Here is a 24,625-nt window from a genome sequence, read left to right as displayed (position 1 = left end):
CCCGGACGGAGTCGGTCACCGTTTGCGCAGAGGGGCTGATTAGCAGCCCCTAAGCTACTTTTTATTTTATGAGTTGAAGGTTTTTTATATTTAGACTCTTCAGAGCGGCAGCGTCGGACGGTCCATGGGACGTCCAAGCTGCCACTCCGTCACCCCGCTGGCGCCGCGATGCCACAACAGATATGGGGATCTTGGCGGGACCCCAGAGTCTGTGCTAGCCTGGCTCTGCGGGCTCCCAGGACTGCTGCCGGATCAACAGGGAGCAGGTAAGGTGATCCGCGCATTTATGCAGTCTATTGTCTCTGGGGACTGATCGGAGGTGCTGGCAGTGGCGGCGCCCCCCCCATACCCCGTGTATCCACTAGACCACCAGGGACTTAATGATTGGCAGCGGAAGCCGGCATCCCGGGGATTAATAGCCAGCCAGGGGAGGCAGCCTTCCCCGTTACAGCGGCTCCTCCCCTCAGCTCAGCGCGCCTTTCCAGCCTAAGGTCTGGTGTCCCTGAGCTGCTTCCTCCGTGGGCCACACTTCCTCTGAGGTCTCCGGGCGGCCATTTTCCTCTATGGTGCAGCGCAGATCTCCTAGGATGGCAGTTGGTCCAGTCAACCTGCGTACCTCGCCACTTGGGTCAGTGTACACAGCGCTATAGCCTTCCCAGACACTGAATCTGGGCAGTTGAATGTAGTGCCATTTGCAGTATATTATATGTAAGGTTTATTTATGTGTATATATATATATATATATATATATATTTCTGCATTGTATGTGACTTATGCTAGTGCTGACAGTATGTGCTTTATTCTCCCACCTGTCAGTGTATATCTATCCCTTTTCTTTACAATCTGCCCTAATACAGGTGTACCTAGGGTGGTTCTGAGACCTCACATGTATATACTTGACAATATTTGTGAGGTTTGTCACATACTGTTGAGTGCTGCACGTTGCTATATTTTAGAGGGGAATGTGTGTTGCATACGCTGATGATGGGTCCCTGCAGCTAATCTTAGTGTCAGTCAGGACAAGTATAGCGCTGCTTGATATTTCCACGATGATTGTTAGTCAGATATGTCTGACCAGGAAATATTTCACGATACTGCACCCATTTTTACTATCCTGCAAGTCATGTGCTGCAGGTATGAGTACGGAGGATTTGACTCAGAAAGGGTTATGTATACAGTGCCATCAGGTGCCTGGTCCCTTACAGGACCCCCTTGGGCGGTTTGTTTGCCAAGACCCTGGCCTCCATTGTGGATCACCTGGCGGCCCCCATAGTTGTAACCCACTTGGGGTTGCTTCAACATGCTACCCTTCCCTCTCAGGGTATCTCACAGTTCTTACGATTTACCCCTGTAACTCAGCCTATCGCTCCCTACCAGGGTTTTTCACAGTACATGCAATTCCCTCAGGTACCACAACAATCTGTCATTTCCCTTGCAGGGATTACCACAACAGCCACCCTGGGTGGATGTTGTTTCTAAGAAACACAAGATGGCGTAATAAATGCCCTGTGGTTACTTCCCAGTCTGCACTGCTGTCTAACACAGATCGTCAGCCAAGGGTGAACTGGATGATGTATCGGACCTGACCTAGACAAGATTGTAGCAACGTTGGCAGTATCACAAACAACATTTCCGCCTTCGGCTACTTCCACTACAAGGCCTCGGACTACATTTGTTACGTCCTTTTGTCCTCGGAAAGCCTAAAGGCCAGTCCTTTCCTAGGCTGTCGGCCTCCACGAGGGCCGCCATACCCGGAACCAAGCAGACGTGGAACTCCGGACGCCCTGCTTCTAAACCTGAGGATACACCTTCAGCCTGATGGGACAGGTCTTCATCTGTGGGATCCCGGAGTGAGATACCGACTTTTTCAGTTCGCCCAATGCTGGTGTCAAGTCACCATGGATGCTTGGGTAGGAGTTGAAGTCTTTCACGGGTGTTCCCTCTCATTGCTCATACGGCATCCCCACATATTTTGGTACACAGGCCCTTCAGACCCGAACAGCGCCTTACAAATCCAGAAAGCTATAGAGTCCTTGTGGTAAGCAGGGGTAATTATGCCAGCCCCACTATCTCAGCGAAGGACTGGTTATTCTACTTTCTTTCTGGTGCAGAGGCCGAATGGTACTCATTGGCCTATCCTCTATCTCAAATCGCTGAAGGAATTCCTAAAGGTGCCTAGGTTCAGGAGGGAACCCTATGCTCCATCATCCGAGCTATGGAACCTGGGGACTTTATGGTATCGCTGGATTTACAGGACGCGTACCTACAGATATCTATAGAGCCCTTTCATCAGCGTTTGCTCAGGTGCCACAGCAACACTTCCAATTTTCAGGCTCTGCTCTTTGGACTGTCCACAGCCCCACCGGGGTTTACCAGATTTATGGCTTTTATGACAGCCCACCTGTTCAGCCGACTGCTCCTGTATCTGGATGGCCTCCTGCTCTTAGCAAGATCACCAGTGTACTTTAAAGCCATTTCTAGTTAAACATTGCTTTCCTTCACAAGCATGAATGGTTAATCACCTTGAAAAAAGTCTTCCCTGAATCCCTCACAGGGTATGATTCATCTGGGAGCCCTGCTGGATTCGCAGAATCAGAGAATCTTTCTGATGTCAGACAAGATCTCCACTCTTCAACTACGAGTGCGCGGATGTCTCCACAGTCGACAAGTGTCATTACACTCAGTAATGCGGGTTCTGGAATCCAGGGTGTCTACCTTCTGAAGGGTGGAATATGTTCAGTTCCATTCCAGGCCTTTGCAAAAACTGATCCTCTCCAGATGGAACGGGTTTCTCCATCGGATCATTGTTCAGACGATGATGCTCTCTCCGTAGGTGCATCTGTCTCTAGCTGGGTGGCTATGGCCATCTCATCTAACCAAGGGTCGCCCCTTTTTGGATCCCGGACAGGGTAATCCTTACAACGGATGCCACTCTGTAGGGCGCAGTGACCGGTCGATTCCACCCTGCCAGGCAACTTATTGGAACTGCCAGCTGTCTTAGAGCCCTCGCTCTGGCCTAACACATACTTCACGGTAAACCTGTAAAGGTTCAGTCCGACAATGTCACAACAATGGCTTACATCTAGGAGACACTCAAAGTTGGGCAGCAATGACAGGAATGTCACACATTCTGACATAGACCAAGGGTCTCCTCCCGGTCATCTCTGCAGTGTTCATTCCGGGAGTTCTCCATTGGGAAGCGGAGTTCCTCAGCCGTCATGACGTGCATCCCGGGAACTGGTCTGTTCTCCAAGAGATGTTTCAACTCCTAGTGAGCAAAGGGGGCCTCCCAGAGGTGGTCCTCATGCCTCCTGACTCTATCACACACTGCCGGTGTTAGGGTCCAGAACTAGAGGTACCAAAACAACCTTCGGTGACGCGTTGTTAGTGAAGTGGTCCTTCCAATTTGTGTACCTGTTTCCTCCGGTCTCCCTTCTTCTTCGAGTTCTTCGGAAGTTTAATCGAGACGGAGGTACAGTCCTGCTGGTGACTCCAGATTGACCCAGACGTCACTGGTACTTAGATTTTCGGAGTCTCTCCATCGACACTCCATTCCTGCTGCCTCAATATCCGGACCTGTTGTGTGAGGGTCCTTGCCTTTCTTTGGACCTGGATTGTTTGTCTTTGACTGCATCCCTACTGTGGTCTAAGGATTCTCTGGCTCTGTCATCAGCGGGATATTTAGAGCGCGTAGGCCAGCTTTTGTTGGGATCTACCACAGAAGGTGGCATGCATAATTCTTATGGTATTGTACCTGTAGCTACGATCCTCTGGTGTTTAGGATTTCCAGAAGTTCTGGCATGCCTTCCAGCTGGCTTGGGTCTAGCCCTCCGCCTGGCCTCCCTGAAAGGGCGGGTCTCTGCACTGTCAGTATGGTTCGGATGTGGAATTGCTCCACTCCCGGGTATCCAGACCATCCTTCAGGGTGTTTTCTGGATTATGCCTCTCTTTTTATCCCCCCTAGGGGCTCCTTGGGATTTAGTAGTGGTTCTTCGTGCCCTCCTGGGGCCTCCATTTGAACCACTAGTTTTGATAGCCCTTACGTGGTTTATCGCTAATACTCTCTTTCTTATGGCGTTTGCAGCTGCCAGGAGAGTGTCGGAATTGGGAGCGTTCTCATGTGGCTCCCTCTTCTGGATATTTTACCAAGACAGGGTTGTGAGTCGCACTCGCCCTGTGTTTCTTCCTAAAGTGGTTTTTAAGTTACATATTATTCAGGAACTTATTGTACCAACATTTCAGTCACCAGTCCTCTCGGCTGGGGTGGCCTCATTGACTGTGGTCCGGCCTCTCAAGATTTACGTGGTCCGTTCAAGTTCCTTCAGGAAATCAGACTACTTATTTGTGGTCTATGGATTTCACAGGAAAGGATGGCTGGCCAATAAACAGACATTGGCTAGATGGCTTCGTGTGACTCTCTCAGGGGCCTACACATAGGAAGGCCTTTCTGTTTCTGTTGATGCTTATTCTACTTGGGCTGTGGGCGGCTCGCTGTGGCACTTTGGCTGTTCTGCCTTGCAAGGTGGCCACGTTGTCTTGACCACATGGTCTTGGTCCACGTGTCCAGACCTTTCTAAGATTCTATGCATTGGATTCCTTCGCCTCTCAGGATGCTTCCTTTGGGCGACGGATTCTCCTCTTAGCAAATGAACGTCCCCACCCTAATAAGGACTGCTTTGGGACATCCCCAAGGTCACCCCTGTGGACCCCCTATGGACCCTGAAGAAGAAAATGAGAGATATGGTAAGAACTTACCCTTGTTATCTCTCTTTCTTTGAAGTCCATAGGGTCCACAGAGGAGTAGGGTGTGCTGGGCTGCTGACAGGAAGCTGACACCATCAGGGATTATTTTTCACCTGTCTGGAGACAGGTTAAACAAACCCCCCCCGATAAGTACCGTTTTTTCACGATCGCGGAAACACATGGATCTGGGAACTGATCCCGGATCTTATGTGTTTTTGCCCGAAAACAGGAATATTCTTGCGCAGTAAAAACGGAGGGTAATTGAATTGCCCGAAAAAAAAAAATGCGGTACAGTCCCGTTTTTACTGCACAATAAATTATTATTGGCAATTGAATTCCCCCTTAAACTGCAATCCCATTACAAATTAGGTGTGTGTGTTTTTTTTGTTTTTTTTAAATCTCTGTGGCAGGCTATAAAAAGAAATTTGGTAATTACCATTTTTCCTTGGTTTCTTCAGGCTGCAATTAATGATTTATAATTCTGTACATTGACTACAATGGCAACCAGAGGCTAATCCTCCTCTGAGATCTTTCTGCTATGTGTACTGTAAATACACCTCCAACCTCTTCCTTCTCATGACATGCTGAGAGCAGTGAGCTTGTGTCTGTGTAACTGGCACACATACTTTGCAACCTCCAGAGACATTTTGAACAGGAGATAATGATTTGTAGAAGGATAGCTAAGAACTTTCTATTTAAAAGTTTAGTATCTTTGCAGAATTACTTCTTTAATACAACCAGGGGCATATTTCTAATGGGTTCAGGGTGTGCGGGGCACACGGGCCCCTGGGTCCAGTGGGGGCCTTCACCCATAAAACTTACCTCTCCGGAGTCCCACGTCGGCTCCAGTGTCTGCGACTGCAAAAACGGCTGGAAAATGGCCACCAAGGCCATTTTCCCGTCATATGCGCAGTACAGGGAAAATATCATTTGCCGCCATTTTCCCAGTGACCTGTGTATGCACTATATACTCTTTGCACACTCTAGCGCCCAGAGTCTATAAGTGCGGCGCTGGCCGTGCACCGCTCAGTGCGCAGCCGACCGCCGGACGGAGAGGAAGGGGCCTGTGTCGGAGACTGCACACGGGCCCCCTCCTCTCTAGAAACGCCCCTGAATACAACTAAGAAAAATTACACTTCTAAAATAAATAGGTCTATACTATTGTCAAATATAAGAAACTAAAACAGTTTACTTTAGCTAGTATAAAGATAAAACCATAACCTTCCAATGTTCTCTTAAAACTGCTCCTGTTTTACAGATTACCAGCCTGATATCTTTAAGGCCCCAGAATATAATGACATCAATGGAGAATCCATGGACTCTCAGCATTTTTCAGGTAAAGTCTTAAACAGCAAAGTTTTCTTGCATTAAAATACTGTATTTTAAATATGGTTGTAATATTGTTTTTTTTTTAATTGTGTATTATTACAAGGGTCAGAACACTTGAATCAATGCAACCATTATCTCTTCGTCCTGGGGGATCCTTTATTTTGAAGTTTGAAAGGGTAGGGTGGGGGATTGTACAACCACTGTATTAAATCATATAATCAGGGTGCTCACAGCGCTTGGAGATCTGTGAGATAACCTTATGGTGGTCATTGTCCTGTCAACTCACGTGTACAGGTCACTGCGTTCCATAAATTAAGTTCAGTCATTATCAGTATAAATCAGGACAGGGATGCATATGACAGCGGTAGAGTCATGTTCTACCAAAGGTAATGACGAGAATCAGGAAACCACGAACTGAATTAAACAGTAGAAGGAGCAGGACATACTTACCATTCTGGCAGCCCCCTCCGGGAGTATCCTAACCCTCCCCCTCTCCCTACCCCTAACTCTTCCTCCCCACTGCCAAAACCTGACCTTCCCCTCTAGTGTCTAAACCTAACCTCCCGGCACCCTAAACCTAACCCTCCTCCCTTAGTGCCTAACCCTCCCCTAGTGCTTAATCCCTAACCCTCCCCCTAAACCCAGTACTTACCGTCAGGATGCTGGAGGTCGGGATGTCGGCGCTGGGATTCTGACAGGTGTCGGGATTCTGGTGCGTGCATTCTAAGTGCCGGCATCCCGACTGTCGGTATTCTGACCACATCCCATATGGACATATTGCAGTCTCCTACAGTTAGACTTATGCAGCATACTATGAATTTAACGCTATTCAGTCATTTTGATGATGCAAACAATGTCTCCACTGGCAAAATGTTCTAGTGACTAGTTACTCTAAAGGTGCGTATCCACTTGCCGATAGAGGAACGACAGTACGATTACAACATTGTAATCGTACAGTCGTTTCTCATCCTGTAATGTACCTACACTGAATGATATGTCATTCAGTGCAGGCACCCTCCCTCATCCCTGAACACGCACAATCTTTGGTTATCGGCAGATTTACCTGCAGGCGATGATTGATGTCGAAAACGACCAGCGGGAGCGCGCATCGCTGGTCGTTTTCGACATGTTATTGCCCGATTGTGAACGATTAATGAGCGATTGAACGATAACGATGACGTTATTGTTCAGTCACTCATTTTAATCGCCTAGTGAATACGCACCTTTACTTTGAAGGCTAGAAGAAAGTCTTGTGTAATGGAGGGCTCTCCAGAGTCCTGTACCTGTGAATGGGAGCAGGTAATGAGTGTGGATGTGAGACGCAGATCTTAAGCTGGGAGATATTTTGTGTTAAGCAAAGAGATGTATGTTTTTGTAGTTAGGTTGATAGCCTTATCTGTAAGCAGTAATATTTTATATCTGTACTTTTTTAAAAAAAAGAGTTGATGATGTTGTTAATGTAAGGATATTAAAAGTCACTAGGAAATTATGGGTCCATATAAAACTACAATGATGCAGATTTTCTATTCTCACTAATTATAATGCATTGGCAAATAAAATAATAATTAACATAATAGTTATTGGCAAATAAAACAAACATTTAAGTATGTTTATTACCATTTAATTATGTGTTGCAATAATTGCTTTGTTTCTGTTTAATCTCTTTAATTTTTTTTTGAGAGAGCAGAGATTAAAGAGCTGAACTCTACAAATGATTTATTTATTTTTGTGTTAGTTTGCCAAAGGTGGCATCCTAGAGGAGACCTAAGGGTGCAGAGCTTTTAATTATGCTTCTGTAGACTAATTTTGTTTGCTGAATTCCCATTTTGTCTGGCATGTAACGACTGTCTATGGTAACTAAATTGGAGGTATTAGAATTTAAGCAGAGATGTGGTTGGAAACAGTATGAACAGCTAAATATATTGTAGTGTCAGAGAGGGACAATGATAGATAGTTATCATAGATATTTGGCATAATGTACCCCCTACTGTAAAGCATAAGGCTGAGGAGTTATGTAGCTATATAAAAAACACAAAACCACAAAAATAGTAATTTTAACAAAAAGGTCAGATATATGAGTAGTTTCTGATGCTTTTTTATTAAATTATGCATTGGTATACATAAAGGTAATGTGGGTATCCAATTATTCGGACTGGCAACTGACAGGACTCCTCTGGTTACTTTACACATACCTTTGTTGTTTATCTGTTTGTTTGTGTTTCAAATAAAAGTTGTCACATGGGAGGGCAAGGGCAGCATACCTTCCTGCTGTCCCACTTCAGGTGAGTTTAGGGGACTCTCCTGCCATCGTAACAGAGGGATTTTGTATTCTGGGAGATGGGTTCCTCTCATAGTGCAGAGTGTTATGAGTGGGTTCCTTGTATGTTTTTTTCTGCCATTTTCTTTTTAGGGGAAAGTTTGGTGTTGGCATAGTGCTTCTAACTCACTTGTCACGTCTCTACCACATGTGACATGTCCTCAACGTGGCACATCCTCCCCACCACTTCCTCTATATATCGTGGTTCATCAATGTCGTGCTCTCAGCCCTCTGCTATTATTTCATTATATCACCTCTAATAGTGAACTAATACACTTTTTTCCCACTACCACCTCTATGCAGACAACATTCAAATCTACTTCACTCCTCCACCTGACCTTTATCTTTCTTCCTTGTCCCATTGTCCCAGTTGTCTAACTATCTCTACACCCAGGGCCGGATTAATAATGGGGCTGATGGAGCTCAGGCCCACCATCAGAATAGGCCCACAGAAGCAGCTGTGTGTGCTGCTGTAGTAAGGATTTTTTTCCTTCTATAGCAGCTTGCCAGTGCAGTGGCCGTCCGAGGCCCCGCGCCCCGGCCGCGCACCCCCCCCCCCCCACCCACCCCTCCCCCTTGCCTGTGGCACCGGTGGTTCAAAAGCATACATATGATGATGTCGAATGGAGGGCTTTACTAGCCCTCCCAGCGCTGCTAATGCACAGTGACCCGGCGGCATGTCCGCCTTCGCATCACTTGACGTCACTTCGTGTGATGTCACATAAGTGCCGCCCGCCACCACCGCACCCTGAAGTATTCCGGTGGCCGGCTTCGACTTTGTCCTCCAGCAAAGGCAGGCTCAGCACTGCAGCTCCGTGAAGGTGGCCTGGCAGCAGCAGTCCTGGGGTAAGGTGCTTGTAAGTACTGCTGGCCAGGCTGCTGCTTTATACTTGTGCATAATGTAGAGCAGGCTGAGTTACTTATAAAAGTTTAATAATTATATATAAATATATATTTTGAGTATACTTTCACAAATGTGTAATATATATATATATATATATATATATATATATATAGTACACAGGGGTTGAAACATGAGCGACAAAAGTGCTCAGTACAATAATAATAATTAAATAAAACCATAGAAATTGCCTTAACTAAATAAGGGGTGATGCATGATTGATAAAAAATATATATAATTTAATTCATAACATGACACCTACAAAAATAAAAAACATGGACAAAGCACATAAAAATATAACAAAGAATGGTATAATAATGGTTATACAGATAAAAAGGAGGAGAAAACTGCAATATGCTAATCTTTAGGTAAAAAAGAGATTGCAGAGTTCATGGAGATATATAGTCAGCCTTCCAACGCGTTTCGTCAACCTGTGACTTCATCAAGGGGAATTATTTAATTATTAATTTTTTAAGCACTCATTTATTCACTTGCATTTTAATTATTTATTAATGCTTGTAGGCTAGCTTGTAAATGATTCACTTGGCACTTTATGTATTTATTCTTGCACTTTATGAGCTTGTGTTTATGATTTAAAAACACCATATATGAATTAACTATTTTCACAGATTTATTGAATTATTTTAAATAGAGTGTACTAAGCACTTTTGTCGCTCACATTTCAACCCCTGTGTACACTATTTTCATTTTCATTTATGGTGGTTAGCCACCACTAGACTTTTTGTTGTTTAGAGCTGACACCTTTTATAATAGAGGAGTGCAATACACTGAAATTCACTATAAACCTAGAAGGGTTACAAGGGTGTTAATTTTTCTGCTGTTGGCGCTGGGGACATCTACAATATCAAAATATATATATATATATATATATGTATATATGTGTGCGTGCGTATATATATATATATATATATACACACTGTGTGCGTATATATACACTGTGTGTGTATATGTGTATATATATATATGTTTATATACACTGTGTGTGTGTGTATATATATATATATATATATATACTCTGTGTGTATGTATGTATATATATATATAACTGTATATATATATATATAACACTGTGTGTATGTATGTAATACGAGTATATATACTGTGTATATACTTGAACAGGACCGCAACTAGGGGGGCTGGAGGTGCGGGTACGCCGCTGCCCCCGGTACCAGTGTCCTCCAGCCTGGCGCCGCAGGGAGGCTCCAAGCCGGATGCCCGCTGAGATGATATTACCAGCGGGTGCCCGGCTCCTTCCCCGCACCGCCGCGGTAGCCGAAGGCTGGAGTTACTCCAGCTTCCGGCTCTCCCCACGGGCTGGGCACTATAGGAGAAACGTCATGATGTCTTTCCCATAGTTCCGAGGAGCAGCCGGGTGGACCAGGCGGCGGCGGACACAGGAGCGGGGTTTAAGGTAAGTATTGTTTTTTGGGGGTTTTTGGAAGCGGCATTACTAGGGGGCATTACTATATGGGCACTACAGGAGCATTACTAGGGGACATTACCATATGGGCACTACAGGGGCATTACTATATGGGCACTACAGGAGTATTACTAGGGGGCATTACTATATGGGCATTACAGGGGCATTACTAGGGGGAATTACCATATGGGCAGTACAGGGGCATTACTAGGGGGCATTACTATATGGGCACTACAGGAGCATTACTAGGGGGCATTACTATATGGGCACTGCAGGGGCATTACTATATGGGCACTACAGGGGCATTACTAGGGGGCATTACTATATGGGCACTACAGGGGCATTACTAGTGGGCATTACTATATGGGCACTATAAGGACATTACTAGGGGACATTACTATATGGGCACTACAGGGGCATTACTATATAGGCACTACTAGAGGGGCATTACCTCAGGGGGCATTACTATAGGTGCACTGCTGAAGGGGGCATTACTATAGGGGCATTACTATAGGGGCACTGCTGCAGGGGGAATTACGTAGGGGGGCGCCAAATTACTGTCTTGCCCCGGGTGACAAAAATCCTAGTTTCGGCCCTTACTTGAAGTAGCCAGAACTCACATATAATTATACTGCAACACTCAGGGGTGCTTCAAGAGTTTGGGAGTCACAAATCCACCATGTGTCCCAATCTTTATACAATCACAAAGGAGTACACTCCTTTAATAATAAAAAATCTTCTTTTCGGGGTCTATGTACTAATAATCGTGGACCAGCCGCGATTATTATGTACCTAACTCGCAGGGGATATTTTTATTTTGAATAAAAATATCCTGGCTATGTACTGCGGGGAATCCTGGCATTTAGGAGAAGTCTTTCACAGAGGGAAGCTGACGCTGCACATGCGCACAGCATCAGCTTCCGGTACTGGCCGGGGGCTGCGTGGCAGAGATCGAAAGATCTCTCTCCTGCACCTGGAGTCCCCATAGGCTTACAGTAGTTTTCACATTGTCTAAAGATGGTGTAAACTACTGTGGCCAAACTCAGAAAACCTTCACTTTTTGGAGTTTAGTATATAGGGGTCAGATCGCAGTCCCCATTGATAATAATGGGGACTGCGATCTGCAGCGCTAATTAGTACTTTGCGGAGATTTCTGTGAAATAGGAGCAATACATAAAATATTTTTATGTCAAACAGCTTGATACATAAACCCCTTAATCGTAAATCATTACGACAGAAACATGAAGTATCCACAATGCATATTAACAGCATTAATGCCAAGCAAGTACACTTCATCTTGTTTATGCTGTTCTGACTGTCTTGAGAATGGTCATACAAATGACCGAAATGTCGACCGGTAAACTATGAAGTTGAATTGAATAAGGCATTCTGGCTGTTAATATGCATTGTGAATACTTCATGTTTGGGTGGTAACGATTGAAGAGTAAAAGAAGATTTTTCACTATTAAAGGAGAGTGCTCATTTGTGATTGTAAATATATTTGTATAAATATATATAGAGAGCATGTTTGATTTTTGGATGTCTGAAACAATGGCAAATGCGCAATATTTGAATGAGATAGGAAGGGGCAGGTGCAAGAGTAACATTTTTGTCAGGGTGCATAGAAACAAAACTACCAAACTAAATACTCTCACTGGGCCAGCAATGGTACAGCAGGATCCCAATCGCATTCTTTGTTTACAGCTTACTTGTAGTGTCCCCTGGGATACTTAGGTTTAGGCTGCGTGGAAGGGGGGGTTAGGTTTAGGCACTTGGCGGGGAGGTTAGGCCCCCCTAAGGGAGACTTAGGGTTAGGGGTGGGGGGGGTTAGGTTAGCGTTACTTACCTTAGTGAGCAATCGGGATTTTCACCCCTGCTGGGCTGCCGCTGTCAGGATTAGAACCGCCGGCCATGCTAATTCCATGTGGAGATGAAGTGCAGTGATATTGTGATGGGAAGTAGTGTTGGGAGGTAGTTCAGTGATATAGTATGGGGAAGTAATGTTGGGAGTTAGCGCTGATTATATCCTGCGGCGACACACAATAGGCCCTTCCTAAATTTCATCTCCAGGCCCATGTGGACCTTAATCTGGCACTGTCTACACCTTCCTCTCCGCCATCTACATTTGGATGATCTAAACCAACAAAATGGAGCTCACTGTTGTTCCTTATCCCAGTGTCACTCTCACACTGCACTATTCCTCACAGTTGACATCCTCCCACTCTACCCTTTACCCCATGACTGCTGACTTGGTGTCATCTGCAAATCTTCCCTCTTCCTTACTTCATACAACCAGTCTCTTGGGCTGTCATGTTGGCTCCTCCTGAGAAACATTGCCAGAATACAACCTGTTCTCATCCTTACCAAAATCCTAATATATTTGATCATCATTTTCTACCTTGAGAACTTTCAGTGTCCTCATATCTGTCATTCCCCAACACCTGTCTGTTCCCTCTACAGTCTGTCTTAAATTCAGTAGATCCTCAGCATCTACAGTATCACTTTGCAGCTTGCCATATACAATAATCCAGAATCCATTTCAGGCTACTCACACACCTTTAAAGCTCTAAATAACATCTCCACCTCATACATGTCTGACATCGTCACAGGACATTCTCCTTTTTACACTCTTAGCCATTCACTTGCACCTCGCTTCCTCTAATGTGAATACTTCCCATCTCCAAGAATTCTCTATTGCTGACCCGGTCTGTGGAAGTCCTTACCCTACGTGACCCGACTCTCTCTCTGAAAAACCTACCTCTTCACTGTAGCCCATCTCTCCCAATCTGATAATACTCCACCTGAATGTACTGCCAGCTACAGTCCTAAACGTTTTCTCAGTGTCGCCCTCTCCCTTTAGACTGTAATCTTGCACAGGATGGGCCCTCTAAGCTCTGTCTCACATCTGCTCCTTCTTCAACTACGTTGTTTGGTTTTTCTGAAAGACTGGTTACAACAACTGTCTTGCACTGCAGGGTATAACAAAAAAATCATCATGATGCAATGATCTTAGTGGAAGATATTTTTCTCTTTGACTAGTGATGTCAGAGAGCAAGAAATGCAGCATCACTCCCGCCCCATCCCCTCCCCGCTATACTTACCCCTATTGGCTGTGCAATGGTCCCCGTCTCCTGGTAATCTTCATGGCTGCAGCATTGGTCTGCCAGGTTTGGAGTCACAGTGATGCAGTTTAGGGCACAACGTCCACCCCCTCATCTGCCACTTCTGCCTGCCCTCCGGGATCTCTGGAAGGAGAGTACTGAAAAATAGGCAAGTATTTGACATGAATAAAAACAGTGATTTTGTTTTCTTTTTCATATTACATAGTCATTTATAAGCGTGATCAGAGGCATGATTTATTCCATTTCCATGGCAGTAGGCTTATGATTGAATGCCAAGAATATTGGTGCAGTATTTATCAAGCAATAACCAATGAAAACACAGCAGACAATGGTGTTCTCTCTCTTTATTCAGCAATATGTGCTCCACTGCATTTATCCTAGGGCGGTTTCAATGATTCTGGAAATGCTATGCACATACTTGTTGCCCTTTGATATTGTGTTATATGAGTAGAGCATATTAATCACAAACCAATGATGGGATTTGGGACAGTGTTACGCAAAAATATGGTAGCTGCTAATGGTCCACAAATATTTGTGGATCATGTTGAACCAGGACTTGCCCTATATTTATGAGGATCATTTTTTGCTCTTACTCATTAAGCTTCGCGGGGAGCTCTGTGACTGGCGCTGGGGCACATTCTAATGGTTGGGAGGGTAAGTATAATTAAAATGAATGTGTTACCTAGAATACTTTACTTGCTCCAAACCCTTCTGCTCCACGTGCACAGGAACTGGTTTCTCAGCATCAACTTTATGATGAGAGATTTTGTTCGGGGAGGTAAACGACGATGCTTTCGACATGATGTGTTATATCAGCATAGACATCTAGAGGGCTTCCAATTCCCCCACTTTATCACTTACCATAAAACGGTTATCCTCAATGTTCTGGAAGATTCTGGAATGGACTAGGCCCGATTAGGATAAACAGCGGGTTGAAATAGAGAATTAAGTGCTTCCTGTCCGCCTCGGTGTTTCTGCCTGGCTGCCCACCCCTCCCTCTCTTGCCCATCCCACTGTTGGCCCAACACTTGCCCACTGGGATTCCTTGAGGAAACAATCCTGTGTCTCCTCGCCAGTCTCATTCTCTGACCCTGCACTTTGACTTTCGAGTTGCTATGCTAGTTTCCAGACTATAGCACTTTCTCTCCATTGGCTACAAGCTACTAATAGAAAACACTTTTTCTGCTCTGCCTCAGTCTACAGCAGACTGAGAGAGGGACCTCCGTATCCGGATGGACGCAAAGTATTGGCACAACATCTTTCAAACCACTATGTCATGCTTGGTCAATTATTCGGTTGTGGAGACACAGTTTAAGCTTTCTTCCCATTGGTAATGTCTTGATAAAATGTTCCCGTGGGTGCCTGACACCTGCTTGAAATGCGTTAGGACTGTGTAGCCCTGCGACCCATTTAGGATTTGGTGATTTCCTTGTTCAGAGAGATTTTGGGCCAGGAGGTTTGTACAGACCCTGTCTTTTGACATATTAAATAAGATCTCTGCTCCTGTGTCGTACTACAAGAAGTTACTCCTCAAACATTTGAATAGTGCAGCCAAGGTCGTCATACTAGTCCATTGGAGGTACAAGGCCCCGTCTACCATTACAGAATGGTTTTTCTATACTGGAACATTATAAAGCCATGAATGACCTTCTGTTAATCATGGCCAATACATTTAGTGAGTACAATGCCATTTCGGGACCCTGGCTTATGTTCAAATTCAAATTCTACCTATTCCAACCTACTCAATGGTGACTGGTAAATGCATTTCTGTCAACACTTGTCTTGACTTTATCTCGGATGCATCCCCTATACCCCTTTTCCTGCTTGGTTCTTACCTCCCTCACTTTCTCTTTTCTTCTTCAGGGTCCATAGGGATCCACAGGAATATCATGGGGAAATGTGGTTGGAGAAATACAGGCACCAAACAGTTAAGCTTTCAGCTCCCAGGATGCCTCGGGTCCTCCTCCACATATACCCCGCCCCTGGCCACAGGCATTCTGTTTTTCATTTGGTGCGGATCAGACGCACCTTATGTTTTATTTAGTTTAGTTTTACTTCAGAGCAAGCAGAGCCAGGCATCCTAATGGACGCCTGTGCTGCTGCTCCATCTACCCCCGCCGGACTGGTGATTTCAACGGGCACTAGCTGAGCTTGGCTAGTGACGATGCTGGGACCCGGGACTGCAGCCAGAAGCACAGGTTCGCAAGTAAGGTGATTCCCCGCTCGCGGGGAACCACGTGGCAGTCCGTACCTCCAGCAGTTGGAGACCTGCCGGAGGTTGCTGTAATGGGGCGACCGGTGCACATACTCCCCCACTAGACTACCAAGGCAAGTGAGTCTGGCGGCGGCCATGTTAATAAGACCAGCGCACCTGGGGGGTAATTGTTACAAGTCGCAGTCACAACTTGTCTCCTTCGAGCAGTTTACCCAGCCAGGACGGGGTTACTCCAGTTTTCCTGTCACTAGGCGATCGGCACTCCTAAGGAAGTGACGTGTCATCCACAGTGCAGCGCGATTGGTGCTTCATTCTATTTGTACACACTGGACTTCTGTGAGTTCCATCGGCTTGGCTGCATTGTCAGCATTCTGTTCCTCCTTGTGGTGCAGATTTTGGCCTTCCCGAAGTGGCTTCTGTGCTACCTCTGGCTCTCCAGCTTCCCTGCGGTTTCTTAGCCGTACCTACACCACCTTGCTGTCATCTGCTCCTCAAGCCGCACCACCGGCTACTTACTCCTCTACCATCGCTTTTGCCGCACCTTCGGCACATTTTCCGCACCAACAGCTTCCGTGCTGTTCCCGGCTCTCCAGCTTCTTCTACAGCTTCCAAGCCGCACCAACACCTCCTTGCTGCTATCAGCTCTCCAAGCTGCAGCATTTACCTTTTACCATTTACTGTCTACCAATGGCTATTGCCGCACCATCGACTCACAAGCCGCATCATCGGCACATTTGCCGCACCATCGGCTCTCAAAGCCACAGCATAACCATTTACTGTCTACCAACAGCTATTGCTGTACCATCGGGGCTCACAAGCCGCACCATCGGCACATTTGCCGCATCATCTGCACATTTTCCGCACCAACGGCTCTCAAAGCCACAGCATAACCATTTACTGTCTACAAACAGCTGTTGCTTCACCATCGGCTCACAAGCCACATCATCGGCCCATTTGCCACACCATCGGCTCTCAAAGCCACAGCGGTACTGTTTACCAATGGCTACTGACATAGCATCGGCACACAAGCCGCATCATCGGCACGTTTGCCGCATCATCAGCACATTTGCTGCACCATCGTCTCCCAAAGCCACAGCATTACCATTGACTGCCTACCATTAGCTATTGCTGCACCATCGGCACACAAGCTGCACCATTGGCACATTTGCTGCATCTTCTGATCCCAAAGACACAGCATTACCATTTACTGTCTATCACCAGCTATTGCTGCACCATTGGCACATTTGCAGCGGCATCTGCATACTTGCCGCACCATCGGTACAGTAGCCACACCATTGGCATACTTCACACCATCGGCTCCCAAGCCACATCTCTCCAACTATATAATTATAATCTGCTCTTCCTGTACAAGACTCCTTCTATTTCATCTCAGGATTTCAGTTGACATTCCTGTAAGATACTACTACTCCGAGCGCAGTAAGAGAGACGCAGAAGATGGTCTCTAGGCCTCTGTATGTATTGCGGTGACAAGGGGCATATTGTGAGTAATTGTCCTCTCAGACCGGTAAAAGGCAAAGCCTAGGTGTTCAGGAGGATTTACACTTAGGGCCTGGCTCCCGTTTCCTCTATACTAGTTCCAGCAGCTATCCAAATTGCTAACTCCACTCTGACTACTTCGGCATTTCTGGATAGTGGGGCTGCAGGCAACTTCATGGATTTTCTTTTCTTCTGCTCTCAGGGTGTACCAGCTGCCCCTTTGGGTCAGAAAATCCCAATCTGTGGTCTGGATGGAGGATTGATTTAATCAGGTCATGTTAAGTTTAAGACGTCTCCTCTCCATGTGTCGGTCGGAGTTTTGCAATCAGAGACTTTGTCTTTTTATCTCCTCCATTGTCCCTTGGCTCCAATCGTTCTTGGTCTTCCATGACTTAGGGGTCATAACCCTGTTATTGATTGGCAGTCTGGAGAGATAATTAAATGGAGTCATGCCTGTCAAACTCATTGCTTGGCCATTCCAGTGCGGTCAGTTCAACCTGCGGTTGCCGAAGTTCCTCCAGCCATTCCACCCCAGTACCGTGATTATGCCGATGTGTTTTCTAAAAACTTGCGGATGTTCTTCCTCCACATAGGCCCTATGACTGTGCCATTAACCTGATTCCAGGTACTAAGTTACCCAAAGGTCGGTTGTGTTCCCTTTCAGTACCGGAGGAAAAAGCAATGAGAGAGTACATCGAGGATGCTTTGGCTTAAGGGTTCATCTGCCCATCTAAGTCACCAGTGGGAGCTGGCTTTTTCTTCATGGGAAAGAAGGATGGATCTCTTCATCCCTGCATAGGCTATTGAGGTCTTAATAACATCACTATTAAGAATTCATATCTGTTACCAATCATCCCGGTACTTCTCGACCAGCTGCGCCAGGCTAACATCTCCAAAATTGACCTTCGGGGGGCATACAACTTTATTCGAATCAAAAGTGGGGACGAGTGGAAGACGGCCTTCAGTACTCACTCTGGACACTATGAGTACCTGGTCATGCCATTCGGCCTACCCAATGCCCTGGCAGTTTTTCAGGACCTGATCAATGTTGTCCTCTGAGAGTTTTTGGGGTTATTTCTTGTCGTATATCTGGACGACATTCTCATTTTCTGTCAATCGCTGGATCAACATCATCAGTATGTACGGGAGAACCACCTGTACGCCAAGTTGGAGAAATGTGATTTTGACATCATTCAGGTTTCTTTTCTGGGACATACCATCTCGTCCCAGGGATTTTCGATGGATCCTGATAAAGTCGAGGCTATACTGAAGTGGGTTCAACCAACTTCCCTTAAAGTTATCCAGCGTTTCCTCGGCCTTTCAAATTATTACCGCCGTTTTATTAAATCTTTCTCCAACATTGTGGCACCCATCTTGGAACTGACCAAGAAAGGAGCAGATACCCAAAATTGGTCAGTTAAGGCGATCCAGTATTTCAAAGCCCTCAAGGTCGCATTCACTCAGGCATCGGTACTCCGACATCCTGATCCTGACCTTACTTTTGTCTTGGAGGTGGATACCTCTGAAGTAAGAGCTGGAGCCGTCTTGTCACAGAAAGACCCTTGTGATGATAAGTTGCACCCATGTGCATTCTTTTCTCGTAAATTTTCTGCTGCTGTACGCAACTATGACGTGGGAAATCAGGAGTTGCTAGCAATTAAACGGGCTTTTGAGGACTGGAGACACTGGCTGGAAGGGGCCAAACACCGGATTATGATTCTTACTGACCACAAGAACCTGTCTTACATTCAGTCTTTTAAAAGGTTGAACTCGTGGCAAGCACATTATTTTTTACCCTGACGCTCTATTTTTATTTTTACATTATTTATTTTTACATTATTTTTTACCCTGACGCTCTATCCACGAACTTTGAACCTATACAACAGGTCTCCAGGGCAGACTAAGCTATCATTCCGGACTCCTTCCATTGTGCCATCACCCAAAATCTGGCTGATCTCATTCGGGCCTGTCAATCTGAGTCACCTCCTGAGAAGCCTTCTGGTCGTCTGTTTGTTCCAGAGAAATTTAGAAGAGCAGTTATACTGGATTTTCACGCTTGTCGAGTTTCTGGTCACCCAGGCATCAGTAAGACCTTAGAATTGCTCTCCCACTCTGGTTGGTGGCCTTCGTTGACCAAAGATGTGCGTGAATTTGTCCTGGCATGTGAGGTCTGTGCCCGAAATAAGACACCTCAGACAGCACATTCAGGTCTATTACTTCCGCTTTCCATACCAAGGAGACCCTGGACCCACATCACCATGGATTTCATCATCGACCTCCCAATGTCTGCTCGATGTTCCATGATCTGGACGGTGGTGGACCGTTTAAGCAAAATGGCATACTTCATACCATTGCCATAGCTTCCTTCTGCCAAAGAACTCTCTGGCCTGTTTCTCCAACACATCTTTCGGGCACACAGCTTACCGATGGATATAGAGGAACACAATTTGTGGCACAGTTCTGGAGAGCGTTCTGTGCTTCCCTGGGCATTGACCTTAGCCTTTCTTCAGGGTACCATCCGCAGGCCAATGGACAAACTGAGCACGTTAACCAGTGTCTTGAACAATATCTATGCTGTTATGTCTCCAAGTGTCATAATGACTGGGTATCCCTTCTACCGCTTGCTGAGTTTGCTTTTAACAATTCCTGCTATTCTGCATTTTCGGTATCCCCATTCTTCTATGTTACAGGGCAACATCCAGCCTCATCTTCTGTCTCGTGGCTCAGCCAAATTTGAAGTAAGGTTCATCAAAGCCTTCGGAAGGTATCTCTCTGCTCCAAAAATTCTGCTGTTAAACATCGGAGGTCGTGTGGATTTAGGAAGGGTGATTTGGTTTGGCTCACCACCAAAAGCATCAAGCTACGCAGAAGTTGGGTCCTAGGTTTATTGGTCCATTTCATATCATTTCACAGATGAATCTGGTAGCTTTCAAACTTCAATTACCCAACTCTCTCCATATCAACAATACCTTCCACTGTTCCTTGTTCAAGCTGGTCTTCTCTCCAGCCAAGTTCAAACCTAGGTTCTCATCCAGGCCTGCTTCAGTTGTGATCCACAGCCAACAAGAGTTTGTAGTGGAGAAGATCTTGGACTCTAGAATTTCCAGGGGTCGTCTGCAGTTCTTAGTCCACTGGAATGGCTATGGTCAGGGGGAACGCTCTTGGGTTCCTGAGACTGCTCTACATTCTCCCAGGCTGAGAAGACGTGTCTTTCAGGATTTTCCAGACAAACCATGTTCTGGGGGTTCTCCAACCCAGCGTCAAGGGGGGAGTACTGTTACAAGTCGCGGTCACGACTTGTCTCCTTCGAGCAGTTTACCCAGTCAGGACGGGGTTACTCCAGTTTCTCCTGTCACTAGGTGATCGGCACTCCTCAGGAAGTGACGTGTCATCCACAGTGCAGCGTGATTGGTGCTTCCTTCTATTTGGACTTTTGCCGCCTTGCCGACTATAGCGTATCTGTGAGTTCCATCGGCTTGTCTGCATGGCCAGCATTCTGTTCCTCCTCGTGGTACAGATTTTGCCCTTCCTGAAGTGACTTCCATGCTACCTCCACCTCTCCAGCTTCCCTACGGCTTCTTAGCCGTACCTACACCACTGTGCTGCTATCGGCTTCCCAAGCCGCAGCACCGACTACTTATTCCTCTACCATCGGCTTTTGCCGCACCTTCGGCACATTTGCTGCACCAACAGCTTCCGTGCTGTTCCCGGCTCTCCAGCTTCTTCTACGGCTTCCAAGCCTCCCCAACACCTCCTTGCTGCCATCAGCCCTCCAAGCCGCAGCATTTACTTTTAACTATTCACTGTCTACCAACGGCGAATCCGTGGGATTGGTCTTTGGTTCTCAGGGCTCTACAGGCTTCCCCATTTGAACCTCTGGACTCAGTAGACCTTAAGTGGTTGACAGCAAAGAAATTTTTTCTCCTCGCTATCTCCTCTGCCTGCAGACTCTATGATTTGGCAGCAATCTCTTGTCGCTCCCCATTTTTTTCCCACCAGGATAGAGCTGTCCTCCGTACAAGGGCAGGTTACCTTCCTTAGGTAGTACCCCCTTTCTGCAGGTGAAGACTCCCTGTATGTGGTTTGCACTCACCGTATCTACCTGGATCGTACTAACTCCTTGAGAAAATCAGGCGCTCTTTTTGTGTTGTATGGCTTTAGCAAGCGAGGCTGGCCAGCTAACAAACAGACTTTGGCTCGATGGCTGCGCATGACTAGCTCTCAGGCTTACTTGTAGGCTGATCTCCCTATTCCAAACAGCACATTCTACTCATTCTGTGGGACCATCGTGGGCATTTCGACAAGGTGCCTCTGCTGAATAACTTTGCAAGGTGGCCATGTGGTCCTCTGTCCACACTTTTCTTAGGTTCTATGCCTTTGATACCTTTGCCTCTCAGGATGTTTCCTTTGGGCAACAGAATCTTCTTCCTGATCAGGAGTGTCCCGACCCTTAAGGGAATTGCTTTAGGACATCCCCATGGTATCCCTGTGGATCCCTATGAACCCTGAAGAAGAAAATGAGAGTTATGGTAGACTTACCTTTGTTAACTTGTTTTCTTTGAGGTCCACAGGGCACCCACCCTGACACACCTGGCTTCATTGGGTAATTTTATTTCTCAAGTTCACTAATTCCCTCTTCTTTGACAGAGTGTTTCTGTTGTAAATTGTCCTTCCTTCTCTTTTCTTCTCAGTTACAAAACTGAATGCCTGTGGCCAGGGGCGGGGTATATGTGGAGGAGGACCCGAGGCATCCTTAGAGTTGAAAGCTTAACTGTTTGGTGCCTGGATCACTCCAACCACATTTCTCCATGGTATCCCTGTGGACCCTATGGACCTCGAAAAACAAGAGTTAACAAAGGTAAGTCTACCATAACTCTATTTTTTTTTCTTTCAGTTTTTTATTTCTTGTAGTTTATGCCCCTCTCTATCACCCTAATTTACCCTTTTCCTTCCCTCTCCCTTCTCTTAGTATAACAGAAGTTAGCCATGCTGTTTGGCACCCGCTATTTCTCCCATACCACTGAGCTGAATTGTTGGTTCCTTTTTTCTGTCTATGCTGACCTTTATAATTGGTTTCTTTTGTTTATCTTAACACGGCTGATAGTACCCTGTATTAACTCTGTTTTGTACACCGTGTTTGTACTCATGGCTTTTTTTATAAACATACATTCTACTAGCTGATGTACCCGTTTTCACCTGGGTAGATTTTAGCTATTTACTGTTTCTATTTCCATCTCCCCACTCCAGTATAGTAAGACACTACTCTCCCTTACCTGTGTGCTAACACATTCCACTCCCTTACCTCTGTAATAACACATCATCCTCCTTCACCTCTGTAGTAACACGTTTACCTCCCTTGCCCGTGTTGTAACACAATCCCTTCCTTCATCCCATAGTAGCATATTTGACATTCCCCTCCCTCATTTGTGTAGAAATACCCCTATAGTAACACATTACCCTCACTCACACCTGTAGTAACTTATTCCCCTCCCTCACCTCTGGAGTAGCACATTCCCCTCCCTCACCTCCATAGTAACACATTACCCCGCTAACTCCTGTAGTAACACATTCTCCACCCTCGCCTGTGTTGTAACACATTCCCTTCCTTCACCCCGTAGTAACACATTTGACATTTCGCTCTTTCACCTGTGTTGTAACACATTTTCCTCTCTCACCTCTGTAGTAACACATATCCTTCCCTCACTATTTAATTAGGGGAGCCACACCAACTGCTGTTTGGCAGCACTTGGGATGACAGTTGCAGGGCATTGCACAGGTGTAGGAAACATTTTAGCCCTTTTCACCCCGTTAGGAGTAAAATTTAGAAAAATCCCTTCTTTGTGTGCACCTACGTTATTGAAGGAATATACTCCCGATTTTCATGTTTCTAGGTCCAGGGGTTTGGGCTGGTAGTTGATGAGTCAGTGAGTCAGTCAGTCAGGACATTTGATTTTATATATATAAAATCTAATTTAAGCAATATGTGTGATAAGTTTACTGTTTATTTCAGTAAAATAAAATACTTTCTGTTAAGGTAAAATTCCATGTTATGGCCTGATTTGGCAGAACATTTCTTTATGAATGTTGTTTAGAGCTTCAGCATTTCTTCTGGGGGAAAATCGAATATTTCAGTTTGTTTTACTGGCAATTGCTGGTGTTATAAGTACAGTAATAGGTCAAGCATACACTACATCATATCAGATGCTATTTGTCTGATTTACTTATTTAATATTCATAACCTGTAGCATTATGTGCTTTGCCTAATTCATTTGTCCTTAACTGGCTGAAATGAATGTTTGTCATCCTTGTTAAAAATGAATTGTCTTCAGATAATAGTCATTCAGGATGTATGAGAGTGAGCTAATTAAAGTCCAAAACAGAAAACGAAATGCGTGCCAGCTGTATGGTTAGGATTGAGACGCTGCACCTACACATAATAACTTTGACAGTCAGCCTAGTACAGTATTCACCTCTGGATATTTGCCCTAAGAACCATTTTGGGTTATAGTAGTGAGCTCTTGCTTGGCTGCTAGATTTATATAACTGATTCCCATAGTTATAATTAATCTAATGATTTATTAAAAAGAATAAATAAATAAAATGTATAATAGCAGTACAATGCTGAAAGTACTACAGTCTTCAAATCTAAAACTGCCATAAAAAGTATATTATGTTATTTTTGGGAAACCTAATACTATGTTCCTCCATGTTGTACGTTCAGGCTGTGAGCAAAGGCATTTTCATTTTTTTGTGAGTGAATTGTATGTGTGGCTGATTGAATTTGTAAAGTCTTTCTAACGCAACTGACAAACATGGGATAACCTGGCAGCAGCTTCATTATACACTTGTAACTCCTATGTAAAACAAACACAAAGCAACTGTCATGTAGGGCTGTATGAATACTTGTATTTTCCCTAGGCATTGCAAGTTAATAAACAATGTTTCAATATTTGTGCACTGTATATTTTCATGTATAGCACCCCATTCTCCATTATATTTAATAGGAAACATAAATGATCAAATTATAAAGACAGACATTACAACTCCACTACTACCCATA

At 45.3% G+C, this 24,625-nt stretch overlaps 1 protein-coding gene across 1 annotated transcript in view; it reads left to right on the top strand.

Annotated features, from left to right (window-relative positions):
• The window catches only part of BEND7 (BEN domain containing 7), an 87,487-nt gene that overhangs the window by 18,812 nt on the left and 44,050 nt on the right, over positions 1–24,625 (top strand). The window contains exon 2 of the mRNA XM_088468922.1: positions 6,002–6,079. Within this exon, the coding sequence (XP_088325048.1) occupies positions 6,002–6,079 (78 nt within the window). The remainder of the gene's footprint in view (positions 1–6,001; positions 6,080–24,625) is intronic.

This window comes from Taudactylus pleione, unplaced genomic scaffold (genome assembly GCF_031769625.1).
Source record: "Taudactylus pleione unplaced genomic scaffold, aTauple2 ptg000086l, whole genome shotgun sequence".
Lineage (NCBI taxonomy): Eukaryota > Metazoa > Chordata > Amphibia > Anura > Myobatrachidae > Taudactylus > Taudactylus pleione.
This window is presented reverse-complemented; position numbering and strand designations above follow the sequence as displayed.